This window comes from Chelon labrosus (assembly GCF_963514085.1).
Source record: "Chelon labrosus genome assembly, chromosome: 10".
Classification (NCBI taxonomy): domain Eukaryota; kingdom Metazoa; phylum Chordata; class Actinopteri; order Mugiliformes; family Mugilidae; genus Chelon; species Chelon labrosus.
In genome coordinates, this window is record NC_140360.1 from 4,095,663 (window position 1) to 4,122,603 (window position 26,941).

Consider the following 26,941-nt stretch of genomic DNA (forward strand, 5'->3'; position numbering starts at 1 on the left):
TCGTGGTATGAGCTCTGCTGCAGATTAACAGGGTCATCATGACATCAAGCTCTCTGTAACCCACACCGACCTAGTGGCACATTAACTCCTTTAACGTCAGCGGTGTAAACCTGCCACGCACATGTGTTTGTCATCATGATTTAGTTCAGACGCCAGTGTTTGGACGATGGGGGGGGAGGGGGGCTATACGTCAGTGAACATTTTTTCGAGATAAAACTAACGAGATGGGACTAGATGTTGTTTAAACATCGGATATTCAGAATACACGATGATTTCTTCGTATTGGCTGACCTATCTGCTTGCCTATCTGATCTCAGTCAGTTGATGGTATAGTCGACCAAAACTAGCAAGCTGCTGTAAGCCCTGTGGCCACAAACCAAGGGGCAGCAGCCACACGGGGAGTTGGCGGCTACAAAATAAAACAGAGAAGGAACAAACCCAGAAACAGTTAAACATTAGATTCCACAGAGCTGGATGTGACCGCATCACCCTGATATTTCTGCAGCCTCCATCACAGTAATTAAGCACTTTACAAGTTGCCGCTTTACGCTACATGACATTATCGTCTTCTGACTTTTTACTGACACATATTTAAAACAGTGGACAGTAGAGTGTGTAACGGATTAGCATTTAACTAAAACTGTCCATCCTTCTTGTGTGTAAGTCCCAATACAAAGTAATACAGTAAACCATTCAAGCTGGAAGCCGGCAATTTATTGCCTCAGATTTGAAATGTTGTTTTGCTTCATAATGTGCAATGGTTAGACCTCATTGTACTTGAATTATCAAGTTATCTCAGAAATATGTGTTCAGCCATTGTGCTGCTTCTGAATGTTTATTGAACTTTAATTTGAGGTTTCAGAAAATAAAACATGTTCTATTTTGTCTAAAGGGGCGGCACAGTGGCGTGGTGGTTAGCACTGATGCCTCACAGCAAGAAGGTTCTGGGTTTGAATCCGTCGGCCGACTGGTTCCTTTCTGTGTGGAGTTTGCATGTTCTCCCTGTGTCTGCGTGGGTTCTCTCCAGGTTCTCCAGCTTCCTCCCACCGTCCAAAGACATGCTGGTTAGGTTCATTGGTGATTCTAAATTGGCCTCTCACCCAGTGACACCTGGGATAGACTCCGGCAATCCCCACGACCCTTCACAGGACAAGTGTTTACAGAAGATGAATGAATTTTGCCTAAAGACGACACATAAAATAGCTGATATAGAGTTTGACTTTTTGTCAACTAAACTATTGAAATGTGACCAAGAGTAATGAGCGTTTTATGTACTAAGACTAAATTTAAAAGTGTCTGTCAAAATTAACACTGACAGACACGTGTCATTTGTGTGTTAGTATGATATTCATCAGGACATGCAGGCTATTGAACTGGCATCGATGAGAGCAGATAAATAAAGGCGTTAGACTTGTGTCAGTGTGAGACTGAACCACTGTGTGCACGCAGGCCCGTCTGCTTCCATGCACGTACTATTTTCTATACCGTACCCCTGCGCCACGTGCAGAACCGCATGCCCAAATGTGGGCATGTCCGTGTCGTGAATTTATTTGGAATCGAGCGCCTGCTTCCGCCGCCGAGCACGTCCGCGCGCGCGGGAGAGAGTGTTATGAGAGAAATGGGTGTATATTTAGGTTGGCATCGATGCGGTGGGACGCCACACTGCAGGGTCTGGCCGCCAGCCAAATTCTTCTGTTACCAAGGAAACGTGCTGCAGCCTAGCATCAGAGGGGAACAGCCCAATTGAACCGTTTTTTTTTTGTTTTTTTTTTCTTCCTGTCGTGGGGCCAGCTCTCTGTGGCAGAGCTGCAATGCTGTCCAGCTACACAGAGACACATTGTAGGGTCATGCGCACACATGAGGACAGTCCACGAGCATGCGTGCGTCGTCTAATAGTGAGGACATTGGTAATGAAATGTCAACACTGCTTCTCAGACCTGGAATGGTAAACAGCACTTTTGTCAAGCTGAGCATTTCCAGTAGAATATATAGTTATCAAATGCAATTAAAACACACACACGTGCAAAAATCTAATTTTATTCCAGTTTTAGCAGAAACTGTGTAACAGACGTTCCGTGCAGCATCACCACATTACTTTTACTTTGCTAGAAATCTATTATTATGAAAGGTATTGATTGCACGCTGATGCGACTAATCTCGGACCACGCTTAGGGTGCAAAAGATGTTTCCTAAACATAGCTGCAATATCATGTGTTTACAATTTCTAAATGAAGTATTGGCTGCGATGCTGGAGAGGAAAAAAAAAAACACATAAATCAGGGGCTGGGTTTTATCGCAGGGGATTAACTTTCAGAGGTGCACGTCTTTCTCAAATCAGTTAAATCGGGATTAAAAGTCGGATTTGTGCAATTTGCATGCACAATGCAAAGAGGCTGCACGAAGCACAGAGCAGCAGGACAGACTTTCAGGGAAAAACAAAAAAAAGTGACATATAAACAAACTAGAGAAGCTATCAGGTCAGTTTAGTTCACTTCACTTTTCTCAAAAGTGCGTGGGTCGATGTGGCGAGACGTCTCCGAGCGAATTCTTAGAAACCAAACACTTTGGTCAGTCGAAAGAGGAAGGAAGGAGCCACATGACAGGACTGAACTCGGAGACACAGCAGTGACCACGCTAGACTCTGAGCTGGAGAGATAAGAAACATCTGGTTTCTAGTGCGCCTTGCGACACGTTGAAACTGAAAGGCCCGTCTAAAAGGAAAGTTTGATTATTAGTTTGTGTCTGATGATGTTTTATGACTTGTTTAGTGGGGGCATTTACACGAACAGCCCTCAAGTCCAAGACTAAAGTGACCCTACAGGGGAGAAGTAAAGCAGAATGATTGATGAGCAGATATTAAGCGTCCTTGTTGGTCTGCAAGAAAATTCAAGAACCCTTAACTTAAAATAAACACAACAAACGAGCACGTGCATCGGAAATGATACTATCTGGTGAGTAATTATTCACACTGAATATGTTTTACTTGAAATAAAGATTATAATAATAAAATATTATAATATTAAAACCAGCCAAAGCCACATTGTGACCTCTTTACTGATATCAGAGCGCCCTCTGCTGGTTTCAGTTTTGCACAAGTGGTCTAATAAAATGATTCATCATATTAATTTAAAAAAAAAAAATACCCATAGGTTTATTGGCATCTCCATAATCCTTGCACTTTCAGTAAATTAATAATTTCTCAGTCCATACAGGAACGTTTAATCTAGGTCCAGTAGTTTCCACTGTACAACATGGACTATATGCACAAAATGAAATTCTAGAAATGGCTCAAAGGGGGTAGGGTGAAGAAACTGAGTAGGCTACTTCTGCATACACCAATCAGGCATAACATTATGACCACCTTCCTAATATTGTGCAAGTCTCTCTTATGGTGAATCATCAGAGAATGGACATGGGCCTTCTGAGGGTGTCCTGTGGTGTCTGGCAACAGGATGTTGTTAGTGGGGGGGGGGGGGCTTTGAGGGGAGGGGCCTCTGTGCATCATCCCACAGATACTTGATCAGTTTGGGATCTAGTGAATTTGGAGGCCAGGTCAACACCTTGTGCTGTTCTTCATATTTTTTTTTTTAGTTGTTCCTAAAGTGTTTCTGTGTGTGTGTCTGTGTCAGGCTGCATCCTGCTGGGGATGGCTGCTGCCATCAAGGAGTGTCATTGCTATGGGGTGGGGGTACCTGGTCTGGTCTAGGTGGGTGCTACATGTCTAAGTAACATCCACACCAATGAATGCCAGGTCCAGAAGTTTCCCAGCAGAGAACACTGGATTGTCACAAGATGGTCGATGTTATTAACTTCTCCTGTCAGTGGTCATAATGTTGTGGCTGATCAGTGCAGACATAAATCAACAGACGGTTCTCCAAGATTAGAACATTACATCTGACAATCGCTAATGAAAACGTTCAAATTAGTCTAAAACTAGCCACAAACGAGTCCGAAATGAAGTCCAAAGCAAGTTTTACATGCACCCAGAATCACAAAGACTAGTCAAAAACAAAAACGGGTCCAACATGAAGTCCTCAAGCAGAGCACTGACCTCATCGTCATGGAGTCAGTCTGGGTTTACACGAAGAGACACTGAGACTCAATAAATCAACAGAAGAACCATGACGAGTTCTCCAAGATGCTGAAACAAGCTACCTGCCGTGCTCCCCTGAAAACCTCTATATTCCCAGCCCAAAACCAAGTTCATGTGGGGATCACCTGGGTTCACATGCAGCAATAGGAAACGCTGAGAAATCCACTCGACAGCTGTGCAAGCTGTGCAAGACGATGACACCTAACCAAGCACCCTGAAAAACTTAAGAATCCTGACAGTTTGTTTTGCACATTATTGTACATGCAGACATTTATACATCCAGATACAGAGCATGTGCACACCGCTACACGCTGCTCGGTGATGGCCTTATTTCAACTGAGTCGCTTTTGCTGCTTTTACCAAAAATACAATATCTGTCTTTACGATAAATTCCTGGTTGCATTTATTGGAATTTACAAAATATGTTGTTTTCACACCATCGGCGTGAATGTAGCCGGTCTCAGTTTAACATGGGAAGTGCCTTACTATAAAAGCCCTCTGTCGTTACATGAAAAGTGAACCTGCTCTGTGCACAACAACAACAACAACAATAGCGTAGAAGAAAAAATAAAAAAAACGGAAGGCGCATGTGGAGGGAGGCGTCTCCTTTCCAGTAACACCGCACCGTCCAGTTCCTCTTTCTGCCAAACTCTGTCATATGTCACTGTCAAAAACAGCCTACTTCCTGTTTTTTTGCACCCCTCGGTGTGGCCCCACATGCACATGCACTAGCACATGCGCACAGCGTGCACACACAAACAACCCCGCTGACCTCCCTGCGCGGTAGGGCCTGGTGGAGGTGGAGACCCGACATGTGGTGGAGGTGACGGACTCTGCCCATTAACCGAGCTGACGCACTGATCTTACCCTCGGGGATCCCACACACCTGACTCACCTCCCTCCTTCTTTCCCCAAAAAGAATTGCGGTTTGTTGGAAAGAGAGGACAAGCGCTGTGTCTGTTCTATTTGTCGTATGTGCTGCACAGATCCCTGATGATGTGTGCATGCAAGCACAAGATAAATGTGTTTGTTTTAATATAATTAAATGTAAAAGAGGAATTGAAATCAAGCCTGGTCTGTTGTGCAGCTTGTCAGCCCCTTGTGGCCACCAGAGGAACTGCAGTGTCTTGCAGTTACAGCTTGGCTTCATGTTGCAGCCCTGCAGGTCACTCTGAGGTCGGAGGTGTGTTGTGTGTAAATGAAACGTGACCTACATACGCAGAGTTGACACTCGGCGACAAAGGAATGACACGGCAGCGCAGCATGTCCTGTCATTTCGATTTCTCTCCGCTCTGTCGGCCTCTCCTCGAGCGGCAATTTAGCATTTTAGCAATTTATCCTCCCCTGCTGACTCCCATCCCAGCGTGAGTCCCAGCCCTGCAACAGAGCATCTTTCACGGGTGGGCTGCTGGTCATCTTCAGCGCCAAGGAGCTGAGCGATGGCAACGGAGCAGGACTGATGACTGAAGCCGGACCCATCCTCTTCTAAGCACTGGGGCATCTAGTACACAGGGTGTACTCTCAGGACTCTCAGTAAACCCAGTTTAATTTGTAGAAATCATTTTGGCATGGCAGACGGGTCTAAATACTACGGTACCAACAAACTCCAGTAGCTTTTGAACTGAATCTTGAACTTGATTTCTCTCCTTTTCTCTAGGTTATTTCAACATCCCAGGTTATGCCCACATTAAATGTGATGGAGATTAGTCTTTCTGTTGTCTAGCTCTAAATTATATGATAAAAAATGACAAAGTGCTTCTGTATTTTGATAAATAGTGTTGCTTTATGAAATGTTTTGTATTGATACCAATTGTACTTCTTGTTTTCTATTTTCTTCTTTTTTAACATGGATTGTCATGTGATTTATCAAGCAGGTGATTTCTGTTAGTCATGTGACCTGCTTGATTGATCAGCTTAGAAAGAGTGGCAAACACACAGCCATTTTAGAACTGCTCTGATGAAGGCCAGCTAGGCTGAAACGCGTAAGCATGTTTAAGTAGTCTAATAAAAGTTTTTATATGCATCTTTTTTGAGTGCCTCGGATCTCTCTTCTTTTTCCAGTAGCTTTTGTTTTAATAATTTGCCTTTTTGTAGTGCTATTGACAATTTTTCTACACCTTCAATTTAATTGAGGCCTCTACTTTATTGAATCTCTGAGTCTGAAGCAGGAGCGTCAAACTGATTTTAGCTCAGGGGCCACATACAGCCCAGTTTGATTTCAAGCGGTTCGCACAAGTATAACAACCTATAAATAACAACAACTCTGAATGTTTCCCGTTTTAGTGTAAAGAAGAACAAGTACATTATGGAAATGTCAGTCCTGAAATACAAGTACTTCTGCACTGCACCTGAAAAGACATCCGCTAACGCTAGCAGAGGAACTGTCCAGAGAAGGAGGCTGCACATCAACTATTTGATGAAGTTATTAGACCTTTAGTTGAACTCTACCAGTCTACGCTATCCCATCTAACAACAAGCTGTAGAGTACTATTAAATGCTCTTGATGGTTTCGCTGATTTACTGCCTGTTTTTATACAGGCTATACATATCTGCAGCTCACAGTATGTAGCACATGAGCTGTCTGTTCTCAGCGTATGTATTCAGGTCTAGAATATAGATTTCATTACTTTCTACTGTGTTTTTATTAGTGACGGCATCAGAGACTTTAAAAAATCTGAACTCGTGCAACCCCTAGTGCGCGTTTTTATTGCACACGGCTGCTGCACATGTATGGGTATACATAGTTAATACGACATGACTCTCTTACTTGTCTATAGTTCATATCATCCTGAGCTTGAAGCAACCGTGAATTGCATCTATGATTTTTTTTTTCAACATCTTTATCGAACTTTTCAAATTTGAAAACAAACACACAATGTAGGTCCTTAAAGGATGTGGACAGTCTGTGAAAAACAAATATTAAAACCCTACATTTGGTTTTCCCCAACAGTGCAAACAAACTAGGATAGAGGGAAAGAAAAAAAAAACATACTAAACATGGCGGTTAATAGGATCTTATACCTCTACTGTCTTGTCTTGTGTCCTTGTGTTTTGTACAGTGTCCTTGTGTGTCTTGAAAGGCGCTTATAAATTAAACGTATTATTATTATTATTATTATTATTATTATTACTGAAGTATCCTGAGTCCATTCAAGTATCATTACCATACAGTCCAGTGATTAAGGGAACAGATTTATGCGTAGGGTGCCCTTATTCTGCTCCAGGTTCGTTCAACAAACCCCGTACTTTTTGAAATGTCTCCTGTTTGGTTTTAAGAATTTTAAAAAAATTTCCAGAGGTAAAAAAGAAGATAGTTCCCTAAACCACATAGCAATACCTGGCTTACTCGTACTTTTCCATGTTAAAGCTATTGTCCTCTTTGCTCGTAGAAGACACATGTTTCTTTTTTTTTTTTTATGACGTTTTAGATCATGCACATGTGGGTAGAGGTCAAATAGAAAGAGGATCTCCTGCAGCTTTAATCTAACCTCTTCCCAAAACTCGGCACTGAAAACAAAGGCAGTGAGAAACAGAGCCCTTATTTACACCACACCTGTTGCACGTCTCCGGAATATTTGCATTAAATTTGTTTAATTTTTCTGGAGTGAAATACATCCTCATCAGCCAGTTATACTGTAGGAGACCTAAGCGACTATTTCCCGTCCCTGTGTGGGCTGTTTTACATGAGCTGTGCCGCTGTTCTGATGCTAATCCCTCCTGTAGATCTGAATTCCATGCATTGAACTTAGAGTCAGAAGACTCAGTTGAGGAGGCTTTCAGTAAATCATAAAATTTAGAGATGGAGCCCTTTCCGAAAGGATTCTTGGTCAGAGTTTTCTCCATTTGGCTCAGGGACGGGCAGGACATGTAATGAATTCGATTTGCTCTAATAAAAATTGCATCTATGATTTATCTGTTTGCTGCAAGGGGAGCTAAAAACGAGTCCTCCCAGGGTGACCACAGCACTCAAGTTTAACGGAGTTAATGTGACTCCACTTGCCACCTCTCACACTGTTCGTCAGTTACGATATTATTTTAAGGTAAGTGAACGCAGCACCCCTGCGAACTAGGGTCGTGCACCCTGGGAGACCGTAACAGTTTTCCTGCGCTGTCTCCCTGGTGAGTGCGCATGTTGCTAGCTCCGTAAATATTTCCCATTATTCCTTTTAATTTCACATTTAAGTGGGTGTTTTAAGTTATGTTTTTGTACTGTTTTAGCGCTACAGTGTGAGAGCAAGTTATTTGGAAGTTTCACGAGACTGACTGTATACTGTCCTTCCAGGTACGTGTATTGTTTATGTTACATATATTTTTTTAAGCTAATAGAACAGTTTTCCTGTGCTGTCTCCCTGCGCTACAGTGTGAGAGCAAGTTATTTGGAAGTTTCACGAGACTGAGGGTGCATCCAAATAGTCAGTACATACTAACGTCGGTTAGAACGTACTACTCAACCGTCAATTTAGTACGTTATTTATGTATGCGAGCGAGTAGTAGGCATACAATTCGGACGTACTGGGCAGCCATCTTGCCTGTCCCTTGACCCCGGATGTTTACATGTGACGCCGACACATATGACGCGCACCGACGGATACCGCGAAATTTTAAAGCCACCTCGGAGAAGTATTTTCGAAACAACCAACATTTTAAACTCAACATTTATCCTAATATACTTACATTTATAAACTTCGGTTGTCGTAGCTGTAGCTGTCACAACGGTCTCAGCCATTTTGTCTGATTTGATTTTCCCGGCGGCTCGTCTTCTTCTACGCTTAGCGGGCTCCCGCTGAATTGTGGGATAGCGTAGTGAGCTACCGTTGTATACTGTGGAGGTAGTAGGCCATCCGGGTATTTTTCGCCTACTAGTCGATGTCTACTAAGAATTCGGACGTACTACTACTGTGACGTACTGCGTCTCGCCTACTGAACAGTACGTTAGTATGGGTATTCGGATGCACCCATGCATCCGAATACCATTGTATACTGTCCTGCCAGGTACGGCGAATAAAACAGCGAAAACAGTGGTTCGGTCTCTATTGGTCCTAATTAACACAACGCACGAACACTACCGCTACACAAGCAGCATTTAGGTGATCTCTGTTTCACATGGTTTGATGACGATGTGTGCAGAATATGTACATAGGACGCTGGCTGACCCATTGTACATTGTCAGAAAGTGGCAGAATAACCCCACTGACTGTTTGACATGCATTCTGTAAACTGAGTTGCATGTACAACTTCTGCAGAAGCAGGGAAAGACAGTTTAGTATCACTAGATGGCAGCATTTGACCTGTTTCTACTTCACAACGCTTGAACCGGCTTTGACTTCAAATAAAGTTGAGGCTCCAAACTCAACACGGTGAAGGACAATGGAAGTTTTTTGGATAAACATATTTGACCGATGGCGTCCCGGCCTTTCTTTCCTGTCCTCGGGGATCATGTCAGGATCACAGCCAGTGTCACTCAAAGAGGAGGTATGGTGATGAATCTGCCCTGAACGAAACACAGTAAATTCCAAAGCTGTCAGCGTGTCATCACGACATAGGTCAGCGCTCTTTACACTTCATTACCGGAGCTCATAAACCAGACGGCCCTTACTATAAATATTCAGCTACTCACACCTTTCTGAGAGGATGAAGAAAAATGTCCTGCGACTGTGGGGATTGCAACCAAAAGAGCTGCTTGTACAGTGGGACAGCAGTTCCACCAAATCTACGGCAAACTTTGCTTTGACAACAGTTTGTGAATACACCGATCAGCCACAACATTATGACCACTGACAGGAGAAGTAAATAACAGTGTTGCCAGATCTCGCGAGACAAATAAGCAACCAGGCCTGTGAAAAAAAACAAAAAAAACAAGCCAAAAACAGGTTCCGGGGAGAGAAAAATAAATAAACTGTGTGCCCCCCCGAGCTTCAGGAACTCTCTCTTTCTTCCAGTCTTTGTTATAGTTCTTCCCGTGTTTCGCCCACTTTGTCCCGGGCATTTGTTTCTCAAAAACTCTCCTAAAGTCCACCATCATTCGCACGTATTTTCATTTAAACGTCACTCACTGACATTTTCCTAACCAGAAAAAAAAACAAAAACGATTGCCCTGCTCTGCCTCTGATTGGCTAGTACTCGTTGCCATCTGGGTCAGAGCCAATTAGAAGCAGGAAAAACTCTGCTGCAGGCAAGACAAACTCTTACGTTTTAATAACATATTGAAAATATATCTGCTTGACAACTTATTATGGAGCTGGGAACAAGCCCAAATAAGGAATTACACTTTGGAAACAACCCCCCCAAAAAAACGTGACCCACGACTACCAATATTTGTAAGCGACTTTGCAGAAGAACAAGCCCAACGTCTCTTATAATAAGCGGACTTGGCAACACTGGTAAATAACATCTTGTGACAATTCAATGTTCTGCTGGGAAACTTCTGGACCTGGCATTCATTGGTGTGGATGTTACTTAGACATGTAGCACCCACCTAGACCAGACCAGGCACCCCCACCCCATAGCAATGACACTCCTTGATGGCAGCAGTCATCCCCAGCAGGATGCAGCCTGACACAGACACACACACAAAAACACTTTAGGAACAACTAAAAAGAAAACCATGAAGAACAGCACAAGGTGTTGACCTGGCCTCCAAATTCACTAGATCCCAAACTGATCAAGTATCTGTGGGATGATTCACAGAAGCCCCTCCCCTCAACCTATAGGATCCACCGGACACCCTCAGAAGGCCCATGTCCATTCTCTGATGAGTCACAACTGTTTTGGAGGCACAAGGGAGACCTACAATATTAGGAAAGTGGTCATAATGTTATGCCTGAACGGTGTATAATGGTTTTGCTCAAATATCAGAATCAGAATCAGAATCAGAATACTTTATTAATCCTTCAAGGAAATTGTTTTGTTGCTGTTGCTCCCATAAAGTGACAGTTGCTAGTTGAATAAAGGTAATACACAAATATATAAAATAAGTAAGATGCATTTAAAGTAAAGGAACAATATTGCACAAGTATTCACAATATACAGAGGCAGAATTTGCAAATAAATTAACAGCGTCTGAGTGTTATAGAGAGTCAATATAGAGAGTCAAGGTACGAGCTACCCTCTCCACAGTGCATCAGCTTTGACAGAAATTTTTATTGGACTTAACACAGTCACATGCTGCAAACATGATCTAGGAGAACACAACGAAGATAAGAAAAGTGAATCTCCAGGTGGAGGAAATCTGATCCCTAATTTGACACTGTAGTCAAAACAGAACAGGCAAGTATTCAGGAATTAAGCAGAGGTTGTCTTACTTGTTGGTAAAGCTAAGCAAGCCCTCACGTTAAAGAATAGATGTTCTGCATAAGATTTAAACTTTTTGCAAAGATTGAAAAATTACCTTCAACCTCAGGTCCACTTACTCAATAGTTTGGGAGCTTTGGACCGTATCACACAGCCTCTACGAGCAAATGGAGACTTCTCAGTTGCCACCGAACTTTATATACTACAATACTCCCTTAAAACAGAACAAGGACCTTCTCTTGAGACTGTTCAGTGGGTTTTATTTCATATTTCCAGTTTTACACTTTACTAAAGATTCAGTTCTGCGAGACCTTTGCTTATATTGCCACCTCCCTCCGAATATTTTCACACCTCCGCCGGCCAACTTGACAGAAGATCCGCTACCATTGAGCTATTCTTAGGGAACAGACAAGACACGACTCTACTACAACAGTAGTTGTTGTTGATAAAACACAACACGGCGTATCCAGCAGCTTGGAAGTCCGCCGGGGATTAAAGCCTCTGTGTTGTGCTGGGGGATCCATTTCCAACGCCGCGCTCGCTGTAAAATCTCCACGGAATCTGTGTGCCACCCTGTTACCCCATGAAAGGAATAACTGGACAGGCATAGCGACGGCTCAGCCTCATACCACACAATTATCTTAATTAACACCCGTCGCGGAGCCCCGCTCGAGGCCGGAGAGAGCGGCATTGTGAGGGTGCTGTATAGGATTCGCGACACGGAAAAAAGTAGCAGGCGGAGGCGGCTGGAAGGGGTGGGGGGGGGGGCAGCAGAGGAAAGAGAGCGGAGTTCACATTGCAACGTGACTCCGGTTTAGCTCCCTCGGCCGTTGCTCCTCATTCCATTGTTTGATATTTGCCTTGGCAGGACACGGAGCGTCATTAAACATGCATCCGGGCATAACTTCGCTAAACACTGAAAGACTCCAGAGTCGCCCGCCAGCGTATCTGTCCCCGTCCGAGCACCTGTGCTGCTCCCACGGCTCAATTTGTCATTTGTCACGGTCGGGTTTTTGGAGAGGTTTTTGTCTCAGGAGTACCAAGACTAGAAAAAGGCACACTACAGAGAAACAACACCTTCATATTCAGACACTGTCTTGCTTAAATAGAAATCAGACAACTGTACAGAAAAGGCCTCTCATATATTGTGTTTCAACATCTGAAATGCTCAAAAATAAATGACATTGAGTAGTAGGGATATCGTGGTTCCTCCTGTGCCAACTTACATCGTTCAGGCACTGAAAGGAGACGTGAATAACATCGACCATCTTGTGACAGTTCAGTGTTCTGCTGGGAAACTTTTGGACCTGGCATTCATTGGTGTGGATGTTACTTAGACATGTAGCACCCACCTAGACCAGACCAGGCACCCCCACCCCCCAATAGCAATGACACTCCTTGATAGCAGCAGCCATCCCCAGCAGGATGCAGCCTGACACAGACACACACACAAAAACACTTTAGGAACAACTAAAAAAAAAAAAACATGAAGAACAACACAAGGTGTTGACCTGGCCTCCAAATTCACTAGACCCCAAACTGATCAAGTATCTATCCTTCAGAAGACCCATGTCCATTCTCTGATGAGTAACCAAAAGGGAGACCTGCACAATATCAGGAAGGTGGTCATAATCTTTTGTCTGCTCGTGGCAGTCACCCCTCCGACAGCATCAGCTTTAGTCAGAAACATTTGTCTGAAAGAGAAAATCTGATCTGCACCCTTTGTGGTTTTGCAGGCTCCCCGATTAAAATGACAACAGGGACGGCGGACGCAGCGCAAACCTTTTGGCAGAAACGAGCAGCACATGCGGTCGTTATTCCGCGTCGTCTATTTCTGTGTTTGGAACTGTTTGGACGATTCAGATGTCAAACTACTTCCTCGGCCATGTCGGTAACCATCCCAGACATCCCGGTTCATGACCAAGAGATTTAGTGGCTCTCTATACATCATTAGAGGGGAAGACAGGTCTCAAACGTCCAGCAGGGAGTCAGGCGCACAGCAGAAAGAGTCGTCTATTTAAAGAGCTGCAACAACAAGATGCTCGAGAAGGTTTTATTTCAAAATGACTTATTAATGTTGTTGCCAATTGATTGCTATTTTTTTTTATCATTCGGACATAAATAACAGCTTGACCGCCTCTACAAGTTGCCAAGACCCGAAATAAAGTCTTAAAATGTAAAGTTACAGGACTCCCATTGACCTGATTGAAGCCAAACAAATTTGTTTAGTACTCAGTTAACACGTGTGAATATTAAATATAGAATTTATCTTTTACTTTGTTTGTGGCAGCTAACCCGAACCAGCTCATTACTGCGGTTTTAATTGTCAGTAAAACCACCTCGTACATTTGCGGCCTGATTAACTGGGAAACAGAAACCCAAAGTGTTAAAATACAGCTGAGTTTAAGAGACACGGCTGGACGGGCGCAGAAGGCTCTAACCACGAAGCGGCATGTCAATCTGAAACCGTATCTTAGCAGCCTGTCTTCACACACTCCGTCAACACCAGCGCTGCTGTAAACTCCATTCCTTCGCTCCGTCCACTTACTAACCTTTCTATATTAAGGCCCCCGTGCTCCCTGAGTGCTGTACATACACATTTCATCAGAGGTATTCCGTAGTGCATTACACACACATTACTTTGAGCTCTTGTTACTCCTCATCATGACTTTGGTCTTTACGGAAATGCAATTCAAAGTCAGTGGAGAGACGATTTTATATTATTCTTTTATTCTTTTTGTTTGACTCCTGATGACAACCTATAAAACTGTGATCCAAGGCCCAATTCAAATGGTAAATCTACAGGATAAGCACTATACATGTATGCAAAGCTCTACATAGGCTACACACACTGATCAGCCACAACATTAAAACCACTGACAGGAGAAGTAAATAACATTGACCATCTTGTGACGATTCAATTCAATGTTCTGCTGGGAAACTTCTGGACCTGGCATTCATTGGTGTGGATGTTACTTAGACATGTAGCACCCACCTAGACCAGACCAGGCACCCCCACCCCATAGCAATGACACTCCTTGATGGCAGCAGCCATGAAGAACACATGAAGAAAACATGAAGAACAGCACAAGGTTTTGACCTGGCCTCCAAATTCACTAGATCCCAAACTGACCAAGTATCTGTGGGATGATCCACAGAGTCCCCTCCCCTCAAAGGCCCCCCACTAACAATATTCTGTTGCCAGACACCACAGGACACCCTCAGAAGGCCCATGTCCATTCTCTGATGAGTCACAAGTGTTTTGGAGGCAACAAGGGAGACCTATACGATATTAGAAAGGTGGTCATAATGGTATGCCTGATCGATGTATACAAACCAATATGTGACAATGTAGTGCTTGTAAAAGACTTAGACATTTCTGCTTAAAAATGACTCTGTTACTGAAAGTAAAGTAATAGAACCCAATTAAAAGAGAGAAAAAAGAGGAAATAAAAATAAATATTATAATTGTGTATTTGTTTATTCAGGAAAGTGAGCCAATATTACACATCTGTGAGTTGCAAAGGTACGTGCGCTTCTAGAAAAACAAGTGGATTACTGAGGAATGGCTTAAAATTCCTCTAAGCGGTAGACGACAGATCAGCAGTTACCGTAAATGTTTAGTTGCTGTTATTGCTGCGATGATTCATTTTCTTGAACAAATAAATGTACAAATACAATATTTCTGTTTCCTTTGTTTAACTGAGGCCTCTTTGTCTACTTTCAGGACTTCTGCTGACGTTTTGAGCAATGTTTTTGTATAAATATAGAACATTCATGCAAAACCTTTGAAGCTGCGCCGTATATTCATGGGTAAGGATGGATACTAAATCAACTTAATGACTATTAAGCAATAGTTTATGAGTGATCAGTCTGACAGGTGTGAGCATTCAGAACTTATAAACAGCAGCTGAAGAATCTAGCTGTAAATGTTTAAGCTGTATAATAAAATGTGTGTGCCGTGGTTGTGCATACCGTGGTCACATTTGTGCATGTGTGTATGTTAGTGTGTGACACGAACCATCTGTCACCGAGGGTTGGATTTTGAAGATGCAGTTCCTCACGCCCAAGAACCCAATACCCAATACCCGGAATCACTGCTGGTGATTAATACATCTTGTTTTCTTCCACAGCAGGTGGTTACACCGTGCGTCTGAGCATGTCTGCATTTTAATGTGTGGCAGGTGAAGCATGGGTGACAACACTCCTGCACACCACGTAAAGGCACACAGGCATCAAAAAGAAAACGCGCATGTGATAACGACTGAAACATCATGTACGACATGTACGCCGTCAAATGTTTGCATGTAGGGAGGTTGAAGTCGCAGCCTTGTTTTAATGGCCTGGCTGGAGTTCAGAACAGCTGTCAGATGATCTGTGAGAGCAGTGACACTTTTGGAAATGATGACATGTTCATGTAATTTTGCCACAGGAACAAATTTCTCAAACTTAACGTTCAAGGCTTTAGATGTCATGTCATCCAGCCACATTGTTCGGAACAGCTGTGTGACTATTTGCTAAGCTTCCACTCAAATTCAGATCATCAAGCAAAAGTAAGAATGCATTTAATTAATATATATATTAATACTGGACAATACTGGATTCACAAGTTGTCTGTCTGTCTTTATAAGCAAATAATACTATAAATGAATATACAGTTTACAGCCTGTTACTATGTGAATGTTGTCAGTGGGGGCCTTTAAGGGGAGGGGCCTCTGTGTATCATCCCACAGATACTTGATCAGTTTGGGATCTAGTGAATTTGGAGGCCAGGTCAACAGCTTGTGCTGTTCTTCATGTTTTTTTTAGTTGTTCCTAAAGTGTTTTTGTGGCTGCATCCTGCTGGGGACGACTGCTGCCATCAAGGAGTGTCATTGCTATGGGGTGGGGGTGCCTGGTCTGGTCTAGGTGGGTGCTACATGTCTAAGTAACATCCACACCAATGAATGCCAGGTCCAGAAGTTTCCCAGCAGAACACTGAATTGTCACAAGATGGTTTAAATGGTATTCACTTCTCCTGTCAGTGGTCATAATGTTGTGGCTGATTGGTGTAGTAAAAATTTGTTAGATAAAAATATGGTAATAAAAAATTACTATAAAAGTATAGTGTATTAAAGTTACAAGAAACTAAACTACAATCAAAGTTCATTCGCTTTGCTTCTGTTTCAGCAAAAGTCAAAGGTTTACAACTAACTACTGCCACTACGTAAATGTCACTGCTTTGATACGTGCAAAATTTGATTCTGAAGCATTTGATACTTCGATCGATCCATGCTTTTTGCATGGACACCAGGGCCTGTGGCTCTTCCTCAGTTTGCAGATGGTAGGGTGAGGAAAGTACCCCCTGCACAGCCACTCAGTGACTACATTTTGATGGATGTGACGCCTGTATCAGGTGACGTGTTCTCTTCATCAGTGAAAAGATTAATGCAAGTCAATCTCGTTGCACTTTGCATTTGGGTGAGGCCATGTCTGAGCACGCTGTCTCCTGGAAATGACAGGTATATACAATCAATTAGCAATAAATAGCAATAAATAAATGATATACCTTTCACATGTGGATACTGAACGTACATCCTGCCTTGCAGGAATGACCCAACTTTTCAATGGTTGATTTGATTACATTTGATTCCTCAGTGTACTTGGAGAAATAATGTGAATGCAATTTCCTGGAGAAACTTTGCTGTGTTTATTTATTTATTTTTTTCAAAATTATGATGTTTTTATATATTCATACTGTAATCTGAGGCTGGAGCAAGATATAATCGTGCTATATGTAAAACCCCTTAGAGCCACCAAATCTAATCTATTTCTGTACCGGTTATAAACACAAGATCACATAGATCTCTCTGGGCTAATTTGAACTCTTGCACCATATAAACCATCTGTCTGTTAGACCTGACACCTACTACTCTGTAGACCTTAATTTACGCTGCCACATTACCAGCCTATGTAGCACAGGACAATAAGGTTGCTGCATTCAAAAAATACTTTTCATCGATGTGTACTATGCAGTTAATAAATATCTGGCTGATCATATTTCTAAAAAAGCTGTCATGTGCACAGGAATGCAAAGATGTCTGTGATGTGTTTGGCAGCACCGATCTTAAACATTTTATTTTAGAGAATCAAAGGTGTCACCGGGATTAAAAGCACTGCACTAGACTTGTTTGTTCATGTCAACAATTATTCATCAGCGCATGCAAAAGTTAGTCATGGAGTTCCACAGGGTTCAGTGCTGGGACCTTTATACAATTTATAAACATACTTACCATCAGGAAACACATTGCTATGCAGATCACAGCCAAGTTCAATCATCTGTTAAGCCAGATGAAACAAATGAGCTGGTCAAATATCATGCATGGAAGCATTAAAAACACAAAGGCTCGGACAAACTACTTGGAAAACTGTAATTTTCTACTTCTGAGTTACACAAAACTGGAGTTATGTGTTGGATCTAAACACTAGAAACTAGCCATTCACTCTAGTATGACTAGAGGATTCTTGGAAATCAATAAGAGTGTCAATATGTCCTTTAATTCACACACAAGGTCTCCACTATCTCTATCACTTTGTGACCATCCTGGTACAAAGTGATGCTCAAAACCGAACATTTATCACTTCAGGGCTGCTCTAATGTTATTTCTTATAACAACTTTCCAAAAAAAAAATTCCCACTGAACCAAACTGCTGCAGTGTCGGTGCTAATGTTAAGTCCTTCTCCCTGAAGGTGAAAAAGCCTTTTATTGACCAAGCTCTTAGAGACCTCATGGTATCATATCACTCCAATCCAACACTTCACTCGCTAAGTGCACACTTACTTGTGGTTCCTAGAGTTTCCAAATGTAGAAGGGCAGGTTGAGCCTTCAGACATCAGCCTCCTCTCTTGTGGAACGAGCTCCCAGATTGGGTTTGAGAGGTAGAATCCTCAAAACTTTCCCTTTTTAATAAAGCTTATAGTTAGGATTGGCACACGTGACAAGGAACCATTCCTTAGTTATGCTGCTATAGGCCTAGGCTGCTGGGCTTTAGCCTTCAATCTTTAACTCCCCATGCATTTATATGGTACTGTTGCGTGCCATAAACAATTTTGTGTCTTTTTTATTCCTGTAATTATATTTCCACTTTCCACTCACACCAACTGGTTGAGGCAGATGGGCCGGAAGAGCTGAACGTGACTCTGTCAGAGGTTTCTTCCTGTTCCTAAACGTTTGCTCAAGGGGAACTTATCGGCTTTCCCTCTAATTCTGTAAAATCTTGATCTTACCATGAATAAAGCTAAGTAAGGCATCACAAGCACAGAGTTGAAACTGATATTTAGCTTCTTGTCAGATTCTGTGTTATATTGCAAACGAGCATCGTTTCCCAAATCTCTAAGTGTTCATGTAAGAGCAAGTCTGATTAATTATTCACAGAGTCTACTGAGCTAATGGAAATATTGACCTCACTGCGCTCTGAGCAAGTATCTCCTGCAGTTTGTTTTGGAACTGATAGTCATGGCTTCATTTTCACTGCGTGCCAAACACAGGAAAACTTTGAATGCCTCTTTAACGTTAACAGCGGAAAATAGTCGACAGCTGCAACCGACACTTCATGGCGTATCTTCGTTTAAATTGATCTTTGCCAAAGAAGCAGCATGGACCGGTCTGTCTGTCTTCATAGCTCTTCAATTCCATTCCTGCGAGACTGCGAGGACAGCAGCGGGATCGCGATGGGACGAGAAGTTGGGATATGGACTTTTCCTGGCGCCTTCAAGGCTATTCTGCACCGTCCTGGGATGTAAAGGATCCCAAATATGACGTGACCCCATGTCTGTGGTGACAGCGTAACATGATGATCACAAACTTCAAAACAAGCTCCACTACATATCTTTAATCACCGACGGCAGCTTCACTGAGTACTGGGAAGGGGCGATGTTAGTTAGCTGCTCCGGAGCATGTCAGGGTATTTTTGGAAACCATATGAGTAGAAGAATAGATGGACTATATATAGATGCATATAGTAGTAGACTACTTGGGAATATGAAAACATAAAAACACAATTTTATTCTAATGCACGACCACATAATTTGAATGGGTCACAAAATCCTAATGAGCCTTACAAAAAAAGTCACCTTTGTACCTTGTGGAATAGTCAGTAGCTCTAAAATGCAATCACTGACATCTCATTAACCCAACCACAGCCATGCAGAGGTCAATGCACAAAGTATCTGTTTCTTTCCGCCGTTAGTTGTGCTCGCCGCCACCCCCGCCAGAATAACTGCCAGAGGTCACAGCGTTGAGTGAGATCACTGTAAATGAGCCACTGGTCAATACACACACACACTATTACTGGCACACAGGTGCAACAACAAACACTCCATTAGGCCGGGCTGGGTTGTAGGCGACACCCCGAGGGATTTGTTTGTATGCGAGTGCCACTGCTTGAGTGCATTCTGGACGATTCTAGTTCAGGACGGCGAAGGTAAGACTCCCACTCGGCTGGCGCTGGTTTTATTTCAACCACCCACTGCCTCATGGAAAGTTTTAACAAATAAGGATTTGAATGTTATGCTAATGTCTGCAACGTTTATCCTACACTGTAAAAACAGTAAGAGTTGGATTAACCAGAGCTACAAATGCCCAGTAGCATCTTATGCAACTTTGGACTCACTGTAGATGACTAAAAAGCTATTGTGTTAGCTGCATTGGCGCAATGGCGTCTACACTCATGCTAGCTGTTCTGTGGGTTTGCATTAAAGGGGAACTACTGTTTTTTACAACCTGGACCTTATTTCTGGCATAAAATACAATCGTTTACTCACCCATATACCTTTGGTGCTATTTGTAGTCTTTGAGACAATATTTAGATCCAGTTGAGCACTGCATATATCCATATAGTGGGAGTGACTGGGGCACCGAAACGCAGCCTCTAAATAATGCATTATCTGCTACGAAACTCGTTCATTTCACCAATATTTTGTTATGATACGCTAGTGCTATTCCCGGAGTTAGTCCGGAGTTACCTGTTATCTATTCGCGGACGTGCAGCAGTTTGTTGTTCTGTGGCCTCCTTTCAACGAGCTCCTCATCCATGTACTCTGGCTCAAAACAGTAAGGACGTCCACCATAAAGTCAAAGTCGTCATCCACAACCTCAGAATCGGAAAAATATTCAGCCATGTTGCAAAAAAATAGCGGTAGCAAATTACAGGTAAACAAGCCGACCGTCGCGGGTGCGTGCGGAGCTCAGAGATGACATCATCCAGGTCAGAGCTTAGTAGGTCAATCTACAGACCCTGGATGATGATAACAGGTAACTCCGGACTCAACGGGGAATAGCACTAGCGTATCATAACAAAATATTGGTGAAATGACCGAGTTTCGCGGCAGATAATGCGTTATTTAGAGGCTGCGTTTCGGTGCCCCAGTCACTCCCACTATATGGATATACGTGCCGCTCCACTGGAACTAAATATCTGGCATATGTGGAATAAAAACCCAAAAGGCCCATCAACATCTTCAGATTCAACTTCTGAGGACCATGAACATTTCGTAAAAATTTCATATTAGTGGCCCTAACAAGCAACCAATGAACCGGCCGATGCCAATAGCATAGGTAAAACCACATCTCAGCAGTAGCAGCAGTATGTATGAAGCAGTATGAGGTGAGGAATCAACAGGAGATGCTTTTGAATTCAGTGCCTACATTACGAGACATGGTTTCCTCATTTTCTCTTCTGCCAGGTCCAAACATTTCCCAGCAGGACATCGAATTGTCCCAAGACGGTCAATGTTACTCACTTCTCCTGTCAGTGGTCATAATGTAGTGGCCACACAATGTTATGCTGTTTTGCCATCTCTCTTACAAGTACTAAAGCCAACCACAGGGTTTCCTAAGCAGGAAATAGTATTCGCTAACACTCAAATTTAAACCACAGTTTGGCACGGGGCCTTGTGTTCATCTGTTTGTCTCATCTCAACACCTCATCTTAGCCTGTTAAGTGGCAACAAATCCCACCAGAAGGGCCAGTGGTGGAGGAAAATCTGATCTAATACTCCGGTATTTTAGTCAGTCCAGTAGAGGTCAACTTTATTGCCTGCCCTTTGATGGGAGAAAAGGTAGGAATACTTGTCAGTGACTACAGAACATAAATATTAAATAGTAAAACTCTAGAAAATATTAAAAAAACATATGCAACAATTGATTCAATCATGTTTTATACTGTATATAAAGTCCTACATGTTTGTTTAGAGGCTAATTTTCTCCATATATGAGAGGTACTACAGATTCATTAATACCGTAATTGAGGCTGGGGGTCACCAACTGGTGTATAGTGACAGGCCACAAATCGATCACGTATGAACATATGAAATATGTGGATAAGTTGATATCTGTGTTAGTCACAATGTAAATGACAGTTATATGCACATGATTACGATGCATATTCATGTGCAGTTTTTTATACTAGTAAGGTGTGTGTATGTGTATGCGTGTGTGTGTGTGTGTGTGTGTGTTTGTGTGTTTGTGTGTGTCTGCCCTTTGCAAAGACAGTTTGTAATCAGCTGTCAAAGTGGGCTCTGGCCCCTTTGCAGAAGTTAAGAGCAGAGCTGTGCGCTGGGCAGTGGAAAACTTTCCAGTCCCCTCATGCAGCAGCAGCAGCAGCAGCACTGAGGTTAGAGAACTGACGGGACAGCAACTCAACCTGCCCTCGAGTTATCGATCAGCTGTAAGCATGGTGGTGGTGTGAGTGTGTCCTGAGGTGTTTTGTGTGTTTGGATCGCCTCGTTTTTTGTTTTTTTTTTAGACTCCAGTGACAGCATTCGAACAGTCCAGAGAAAAGGTAAGACTTGACTGTGATTGTATCTAGTCATAGCTAATATGACGTTGACTGGGAGTTTACTTTGAATACCACAACAAAATTTGTACTAAAGATTATCGTCTTATTCTTGTTTTTCAAGAATTTAAATGTTGAAGTTTTTGGATACGGTATGTGTAAATAAAATACCAAACTTTAGTTTTTAGCGTGAAAAATAACCAATAAAAAGATTAAAAGAAATTCAACCAATTTTGTGCAATAATGAAGGAGCGTTAATATCAGTGGCTTACTATTTTAATGCTTCTTTTACTAGAAATGGTTCATTTTGTAAATTATGTATATATATATATATATATATATCATTTCATATATACCATTTCTGAACCATTTCTAGTAAAAGAAGCATTAAAATAGTAAGCCATTGATATTAAAGTGCGTTTGCGTTTCCAAAGCTCCTAAAGCGCTGTCACGTACAATAAAAATGAACGAATGATTGATATTATATAGTCATAGTTATTCAGATCATCTATTTTCTTTGGGAAAACCTAAGCAAACTTTAAAATTAAGCTACCATTACAATTTTTAATTTTCTATTCGCTAAATTATTTCATGGATGAATTTCACAGAAGCTCAACGGCCAGAAAGGAGGAAGACTATTCAGATCTCATCAACTAAAAAAACCTTTTTCCTTTAATTTATAGTGAATTTGTTCTTATTCTCAAATGGAACTATAACCTTAAGACGCTGTATCTCACTGGAAGTCTAAAAGTTTTAGCCACAGTGGAAAGCATCCCTATCCTGATACAACAAACTGGAGCATTTTTTTGAATAAACTCTCCTAAATAAAGACATTTTTTGTGTCTATCTTGTTGTGGTTTATTTAAAAAAAAAACTACTTAGTTTAGGGAAAGATCAGGGTTTGGTTTTAAGTAAAAGATCTTTGACATTATGGTTACAGTAATAAACACAGAGTTTAGGTTATGGAAGTATTATTAGTTGCCCAATGGTTTGAAACTCCAGTCTGTTTTGTTTAAATTTTAGATTCCATAGTATTAGGGAAGGTGGCCTTGCACCTCCAATTAATAAAAAATGGTTTTATTTTTGCGTGTGGGTGAAGATGATCGAGTTGGGCCTCGCCGACGGCAGCCTGATCGACGAGCTGATGGAGCTGACGGCGCAGAGCCTCAACAACCTGGAGATTCAGGAACACTTCAACGTCGTCAAAGAGATTGGTCGAGGCAAATACGGCAAAGTGCTGCTGGTCACGCATCGCTTCAGAGGTTTTTGTTTTCTGCTAGCAACCTTGTTCTATGAATTAGTTACAGTATGTAGCATGCTCATAAAATCTTGTACAATCCTATTGATGATCGTTTGTGATCATCGATAGACCTAAGACGCTAAACTGGTATATAACAATATGAGTTTTCTGTCACTTTTTTTTTATGACCGGTTGTCAATTTGGCGTGAAAAGCACCTCAAACTACAGTACATGAGTAAAAGAATTTAGCCCGAGAACCATGACTGCATTCAGAGGAGCTCCAAATCTCGTACAACCCAGGGAGGAAGTCGAGCAATAAGCTGCAACGACAAAGGCGAAAGTAGAATCTAGAGTACCAGATGGAATGAGGGTCGTTGGCTTGAAGCTTGGGGACTTGAAACCTATAGAGAGTATAGGGAAGATACCACGATTATTGCATTATAGCTAATATATGGATGGACGTGTATCCACTTGATCCTGTAGAGGGTCAGGTTCTGCCTGAAGACCTACCCCAGCTCCCTAGCCCAGTGGCTAGAGGTAGGGCTCATCCCTGACAGGTTGGCAATCCATCACAAAGCTAATACAGAGAAGCAGTCAATGCAGAACCTAACAGTCTTTAAAATGTCAGAGGAAGCCGGGGATAAAGCCCAAAGGCTTCGGGAGAAACTCCTCACAGAAATGCCATGGACGACCAGCATTCAAACCTCCTTGCTGTCGGGCAACAGTGCCAACAGCTGCACCACCATGCCACTTAATTAAATTAACTACACAGTCAATGCCTGGTATAAGGAATGTACTTCAGTTATCTCACATATTTGTAATTCTCTGTTAATTAAAATAACACAGTGAATGATGTTGAAATATTTTAGCAGGAACAAGATGACGTGCATGAAATTATAGTGAAGTATGGATGATCTACAGGGACTCCCATGGCCTTGAAAGTGATGCCCAAAGCCTCGACTAAGCTCCAGGGATTTCTGCGAGAGTACTGCATCTCCTTACACCTGTCCTGCCACCCCTGCATCGTGGGCCTGTTTGGCATCGCCTTTCAGTCCAATGAGCACTACTGTTTTGCTCAGGAGCTCGTCATTGGAAGGGACCTCTTTGCTGTCATCCAGCCAAAAGTGGGTAAAACGTTGAGGTGCAGTGCTACTTGGAGCTGTATGTCAACACGCTAACACGCTCAAAATGTGAATCTAAATTACCCACAGTTCGTTGTAATATTAAAGGGATTTGTGATATAATGATTGTGTTGTCACAGTACACACAGCATCAGCCACAACATTATGACCACTGACAGGACAAGTAAATAACATTGACCATCTTGTGACAATCTAATGTTCCTCTGGGAAACTTTTGGACCTGGCATTCATTGGTGTGGATGTTACTTAGACATGTAGCACCCACCTAGACCAGACCAGGCACCCCCACCCCATAGCAATGACACTCCTTGATGGCAGGATACACATTGACACAGGCACACACACAAAAATGCTTTAGGAACAACTAAAAAAAAAAGCATAAAGAACAGCACAAGGTGTTGACCTGGCCTCCAAATTCACTAGATCCCAAACTGATCAAGTATCTGTGGGATGACAGAGGCCCCTCCCCTCAAAGACCCCCTACTAATAACATTCTGTTGCCAGACACCACAGGACACCCTCAGAAGGCCTATGTCCATTCTCTGATTTTGGAGGCACAAGGGAAACCTACGTGATATTAGGAATATTAGGTCGTAATGTTATGCGTGACCAGTGTAAGTCCACAAGTAACCAGCCTACATGTCTGGGAGGTGTACAAATGGATTCAGAATAATTTTTTGTGGTGTTTAGTGATTAGGGCTACACAGTATATCCTTACGTTTGATATGTACACACACATAAAAACGTCCTTTGTTTGATTACCTCTTCCAGGTGGGTATCCCAGAATCTTCTGTAAAACGTTGCGTCCTCCAGATCGCCAGTGCTTTGGAGTTCATCCACAGCCACGGCCTGGTCCACCGCGACATCAAGCCTGAAAACATACTCCTGCTGGACAATCGCTGCTGCCAGGTCAAGCTGGCAGACTTCGGCCTTGCCCAGAAAAGAGGCACCCTGATACGCTTCATCACAGGAACCCTTCCCTACATGGCCCCCGAACTTTGCACCATGGCCCTGCTGGATGGCCAGACAGAAGTGACTGCCCCTCCTCTTAGTGTGGAGCCAAGCCTGGACACGTGGGCGTTCGGCGTGGTCATCTTCTGCATCCTCACGGGCTACTTCCCCTGGGAGCGCTGCATGGACTCAGACGACTTCTATCAGGAGTTTGCGGACTGGTGCAGAATGGAGGAGAGGCCTGAGGCAGAGGAGGACATTCCTCCTTTGTGGAAAAGGTTCACTCCAGAAGCTATGGAGATGTTTGGTAAGCTTCTGGCTCTGGATGCGGAAAGTAGGTGCACGGTGGGGGAGGTGAGAGTGTATGTGGAGAAGGACTGGCTAAAGAAGGTACAGCAGACAACGGGAAAAATCACTGCCTCTGGAAATGACTATGGGAATGGAGAAGTCAATGAAATATCTGATACTTAGTGCAGATTTTGCTTTTATGTGAGTGTATAATGTAGGCCTTGTGTATTGAAGTGTTGAATGTCATCCTGAATTTACATCATTCTCAGCCGTGTGTCCAACTATTGTACCACGTAAGGATAACACCCCTGACTATTTATCGGCATGCAACAAAAACAAAGACTCCATAATGTCGCTTGAACCATTGTTAGTGGTGGAACAAGTATTTAAATACCTGAATAAAAGTACCAATGTCACAATGTAAAACTACTTCTGATTTCTGAATGCCACTTACACTACAAGAAGTCTGCAAAAATGCACTCAAAGGAGTCGTTCTGGAGAAAATAAACCTGTCTCTTTGAGTGACATCATCAAACCACTGATTAAAGTGAACTATCTCCCACTATATACAGATACATGTGTTTGTTGTCAGTTTCAGAAGAGCGTCTTCCGATTACTTTCAGGTCTAAACTAAAATGAAAATGTTACGTGGATAAATAAAGTGTTTTACTGACTAACTCAACTGCAGCACATTATTGTGAGTATTTTGATATAGATGTAGGTGCATGAATATTAATTCTCTGTTGTTAAAGTTCAAGTTCAAATCTTTGCCATTTACGAAAGAAGTTTTGTTAGGCTGATCTAAGACTGCTGATCTTTAAGATTGCAAATATCAGTGTTGTGTAGCAGCTGATTAGTTTCTGTAAATGTAAAAAAAAATTGTACAATTGTACCTTTGTTCAGAGTTTTCTATATCCTCTAGAGCTGGCCTGAATCCCCCAAGTTAAAGATTTGAATCTTCTTACTGAATCAGGAATCACCAGTCTGAGCAGTGTTGCCACATGGGAAATTAAGAAATATCGTACTGCCGCTTTAAAATGATTGTACAGTATTTTGACCCGTGCTATTGTATGTACTAAAACAACTTGAAAAATGACACGCTAAGACAGTGTATTTAAAAAG

The 26,941-nt window shown here is 42.4% G+C and overlaps 1 protein-coding gene across 1 annotated transcript; it reads left to right on the plus strand.

The window, feature by feature from the left end:
• Positions 1–23,297: 23,297 nt before the first annotated feature.
• LOC311494748 (serine/threonine-protein kinase SBK1) lies at positions 23,298–26,061 on the plus strand (the record flags this gene model as incomplete). Its single annotated transcript, XM_084553969.1, has 3 exons — positions 23,298–23,460; positions 24,360–24,562; positions 25,352–26,061. 3 exons carry the CDS (start codon positions 23,298–23,300, stop codon positions 26,000–26,002), a joined length of 1,017 nt encoding a protein of 338 aa, XP_084410095.1. The 3' UTR covers positions 26,003–26,061.
• Between the last annotated feature and the right edge of the window lie 880 nt (positions 26,062–26,941).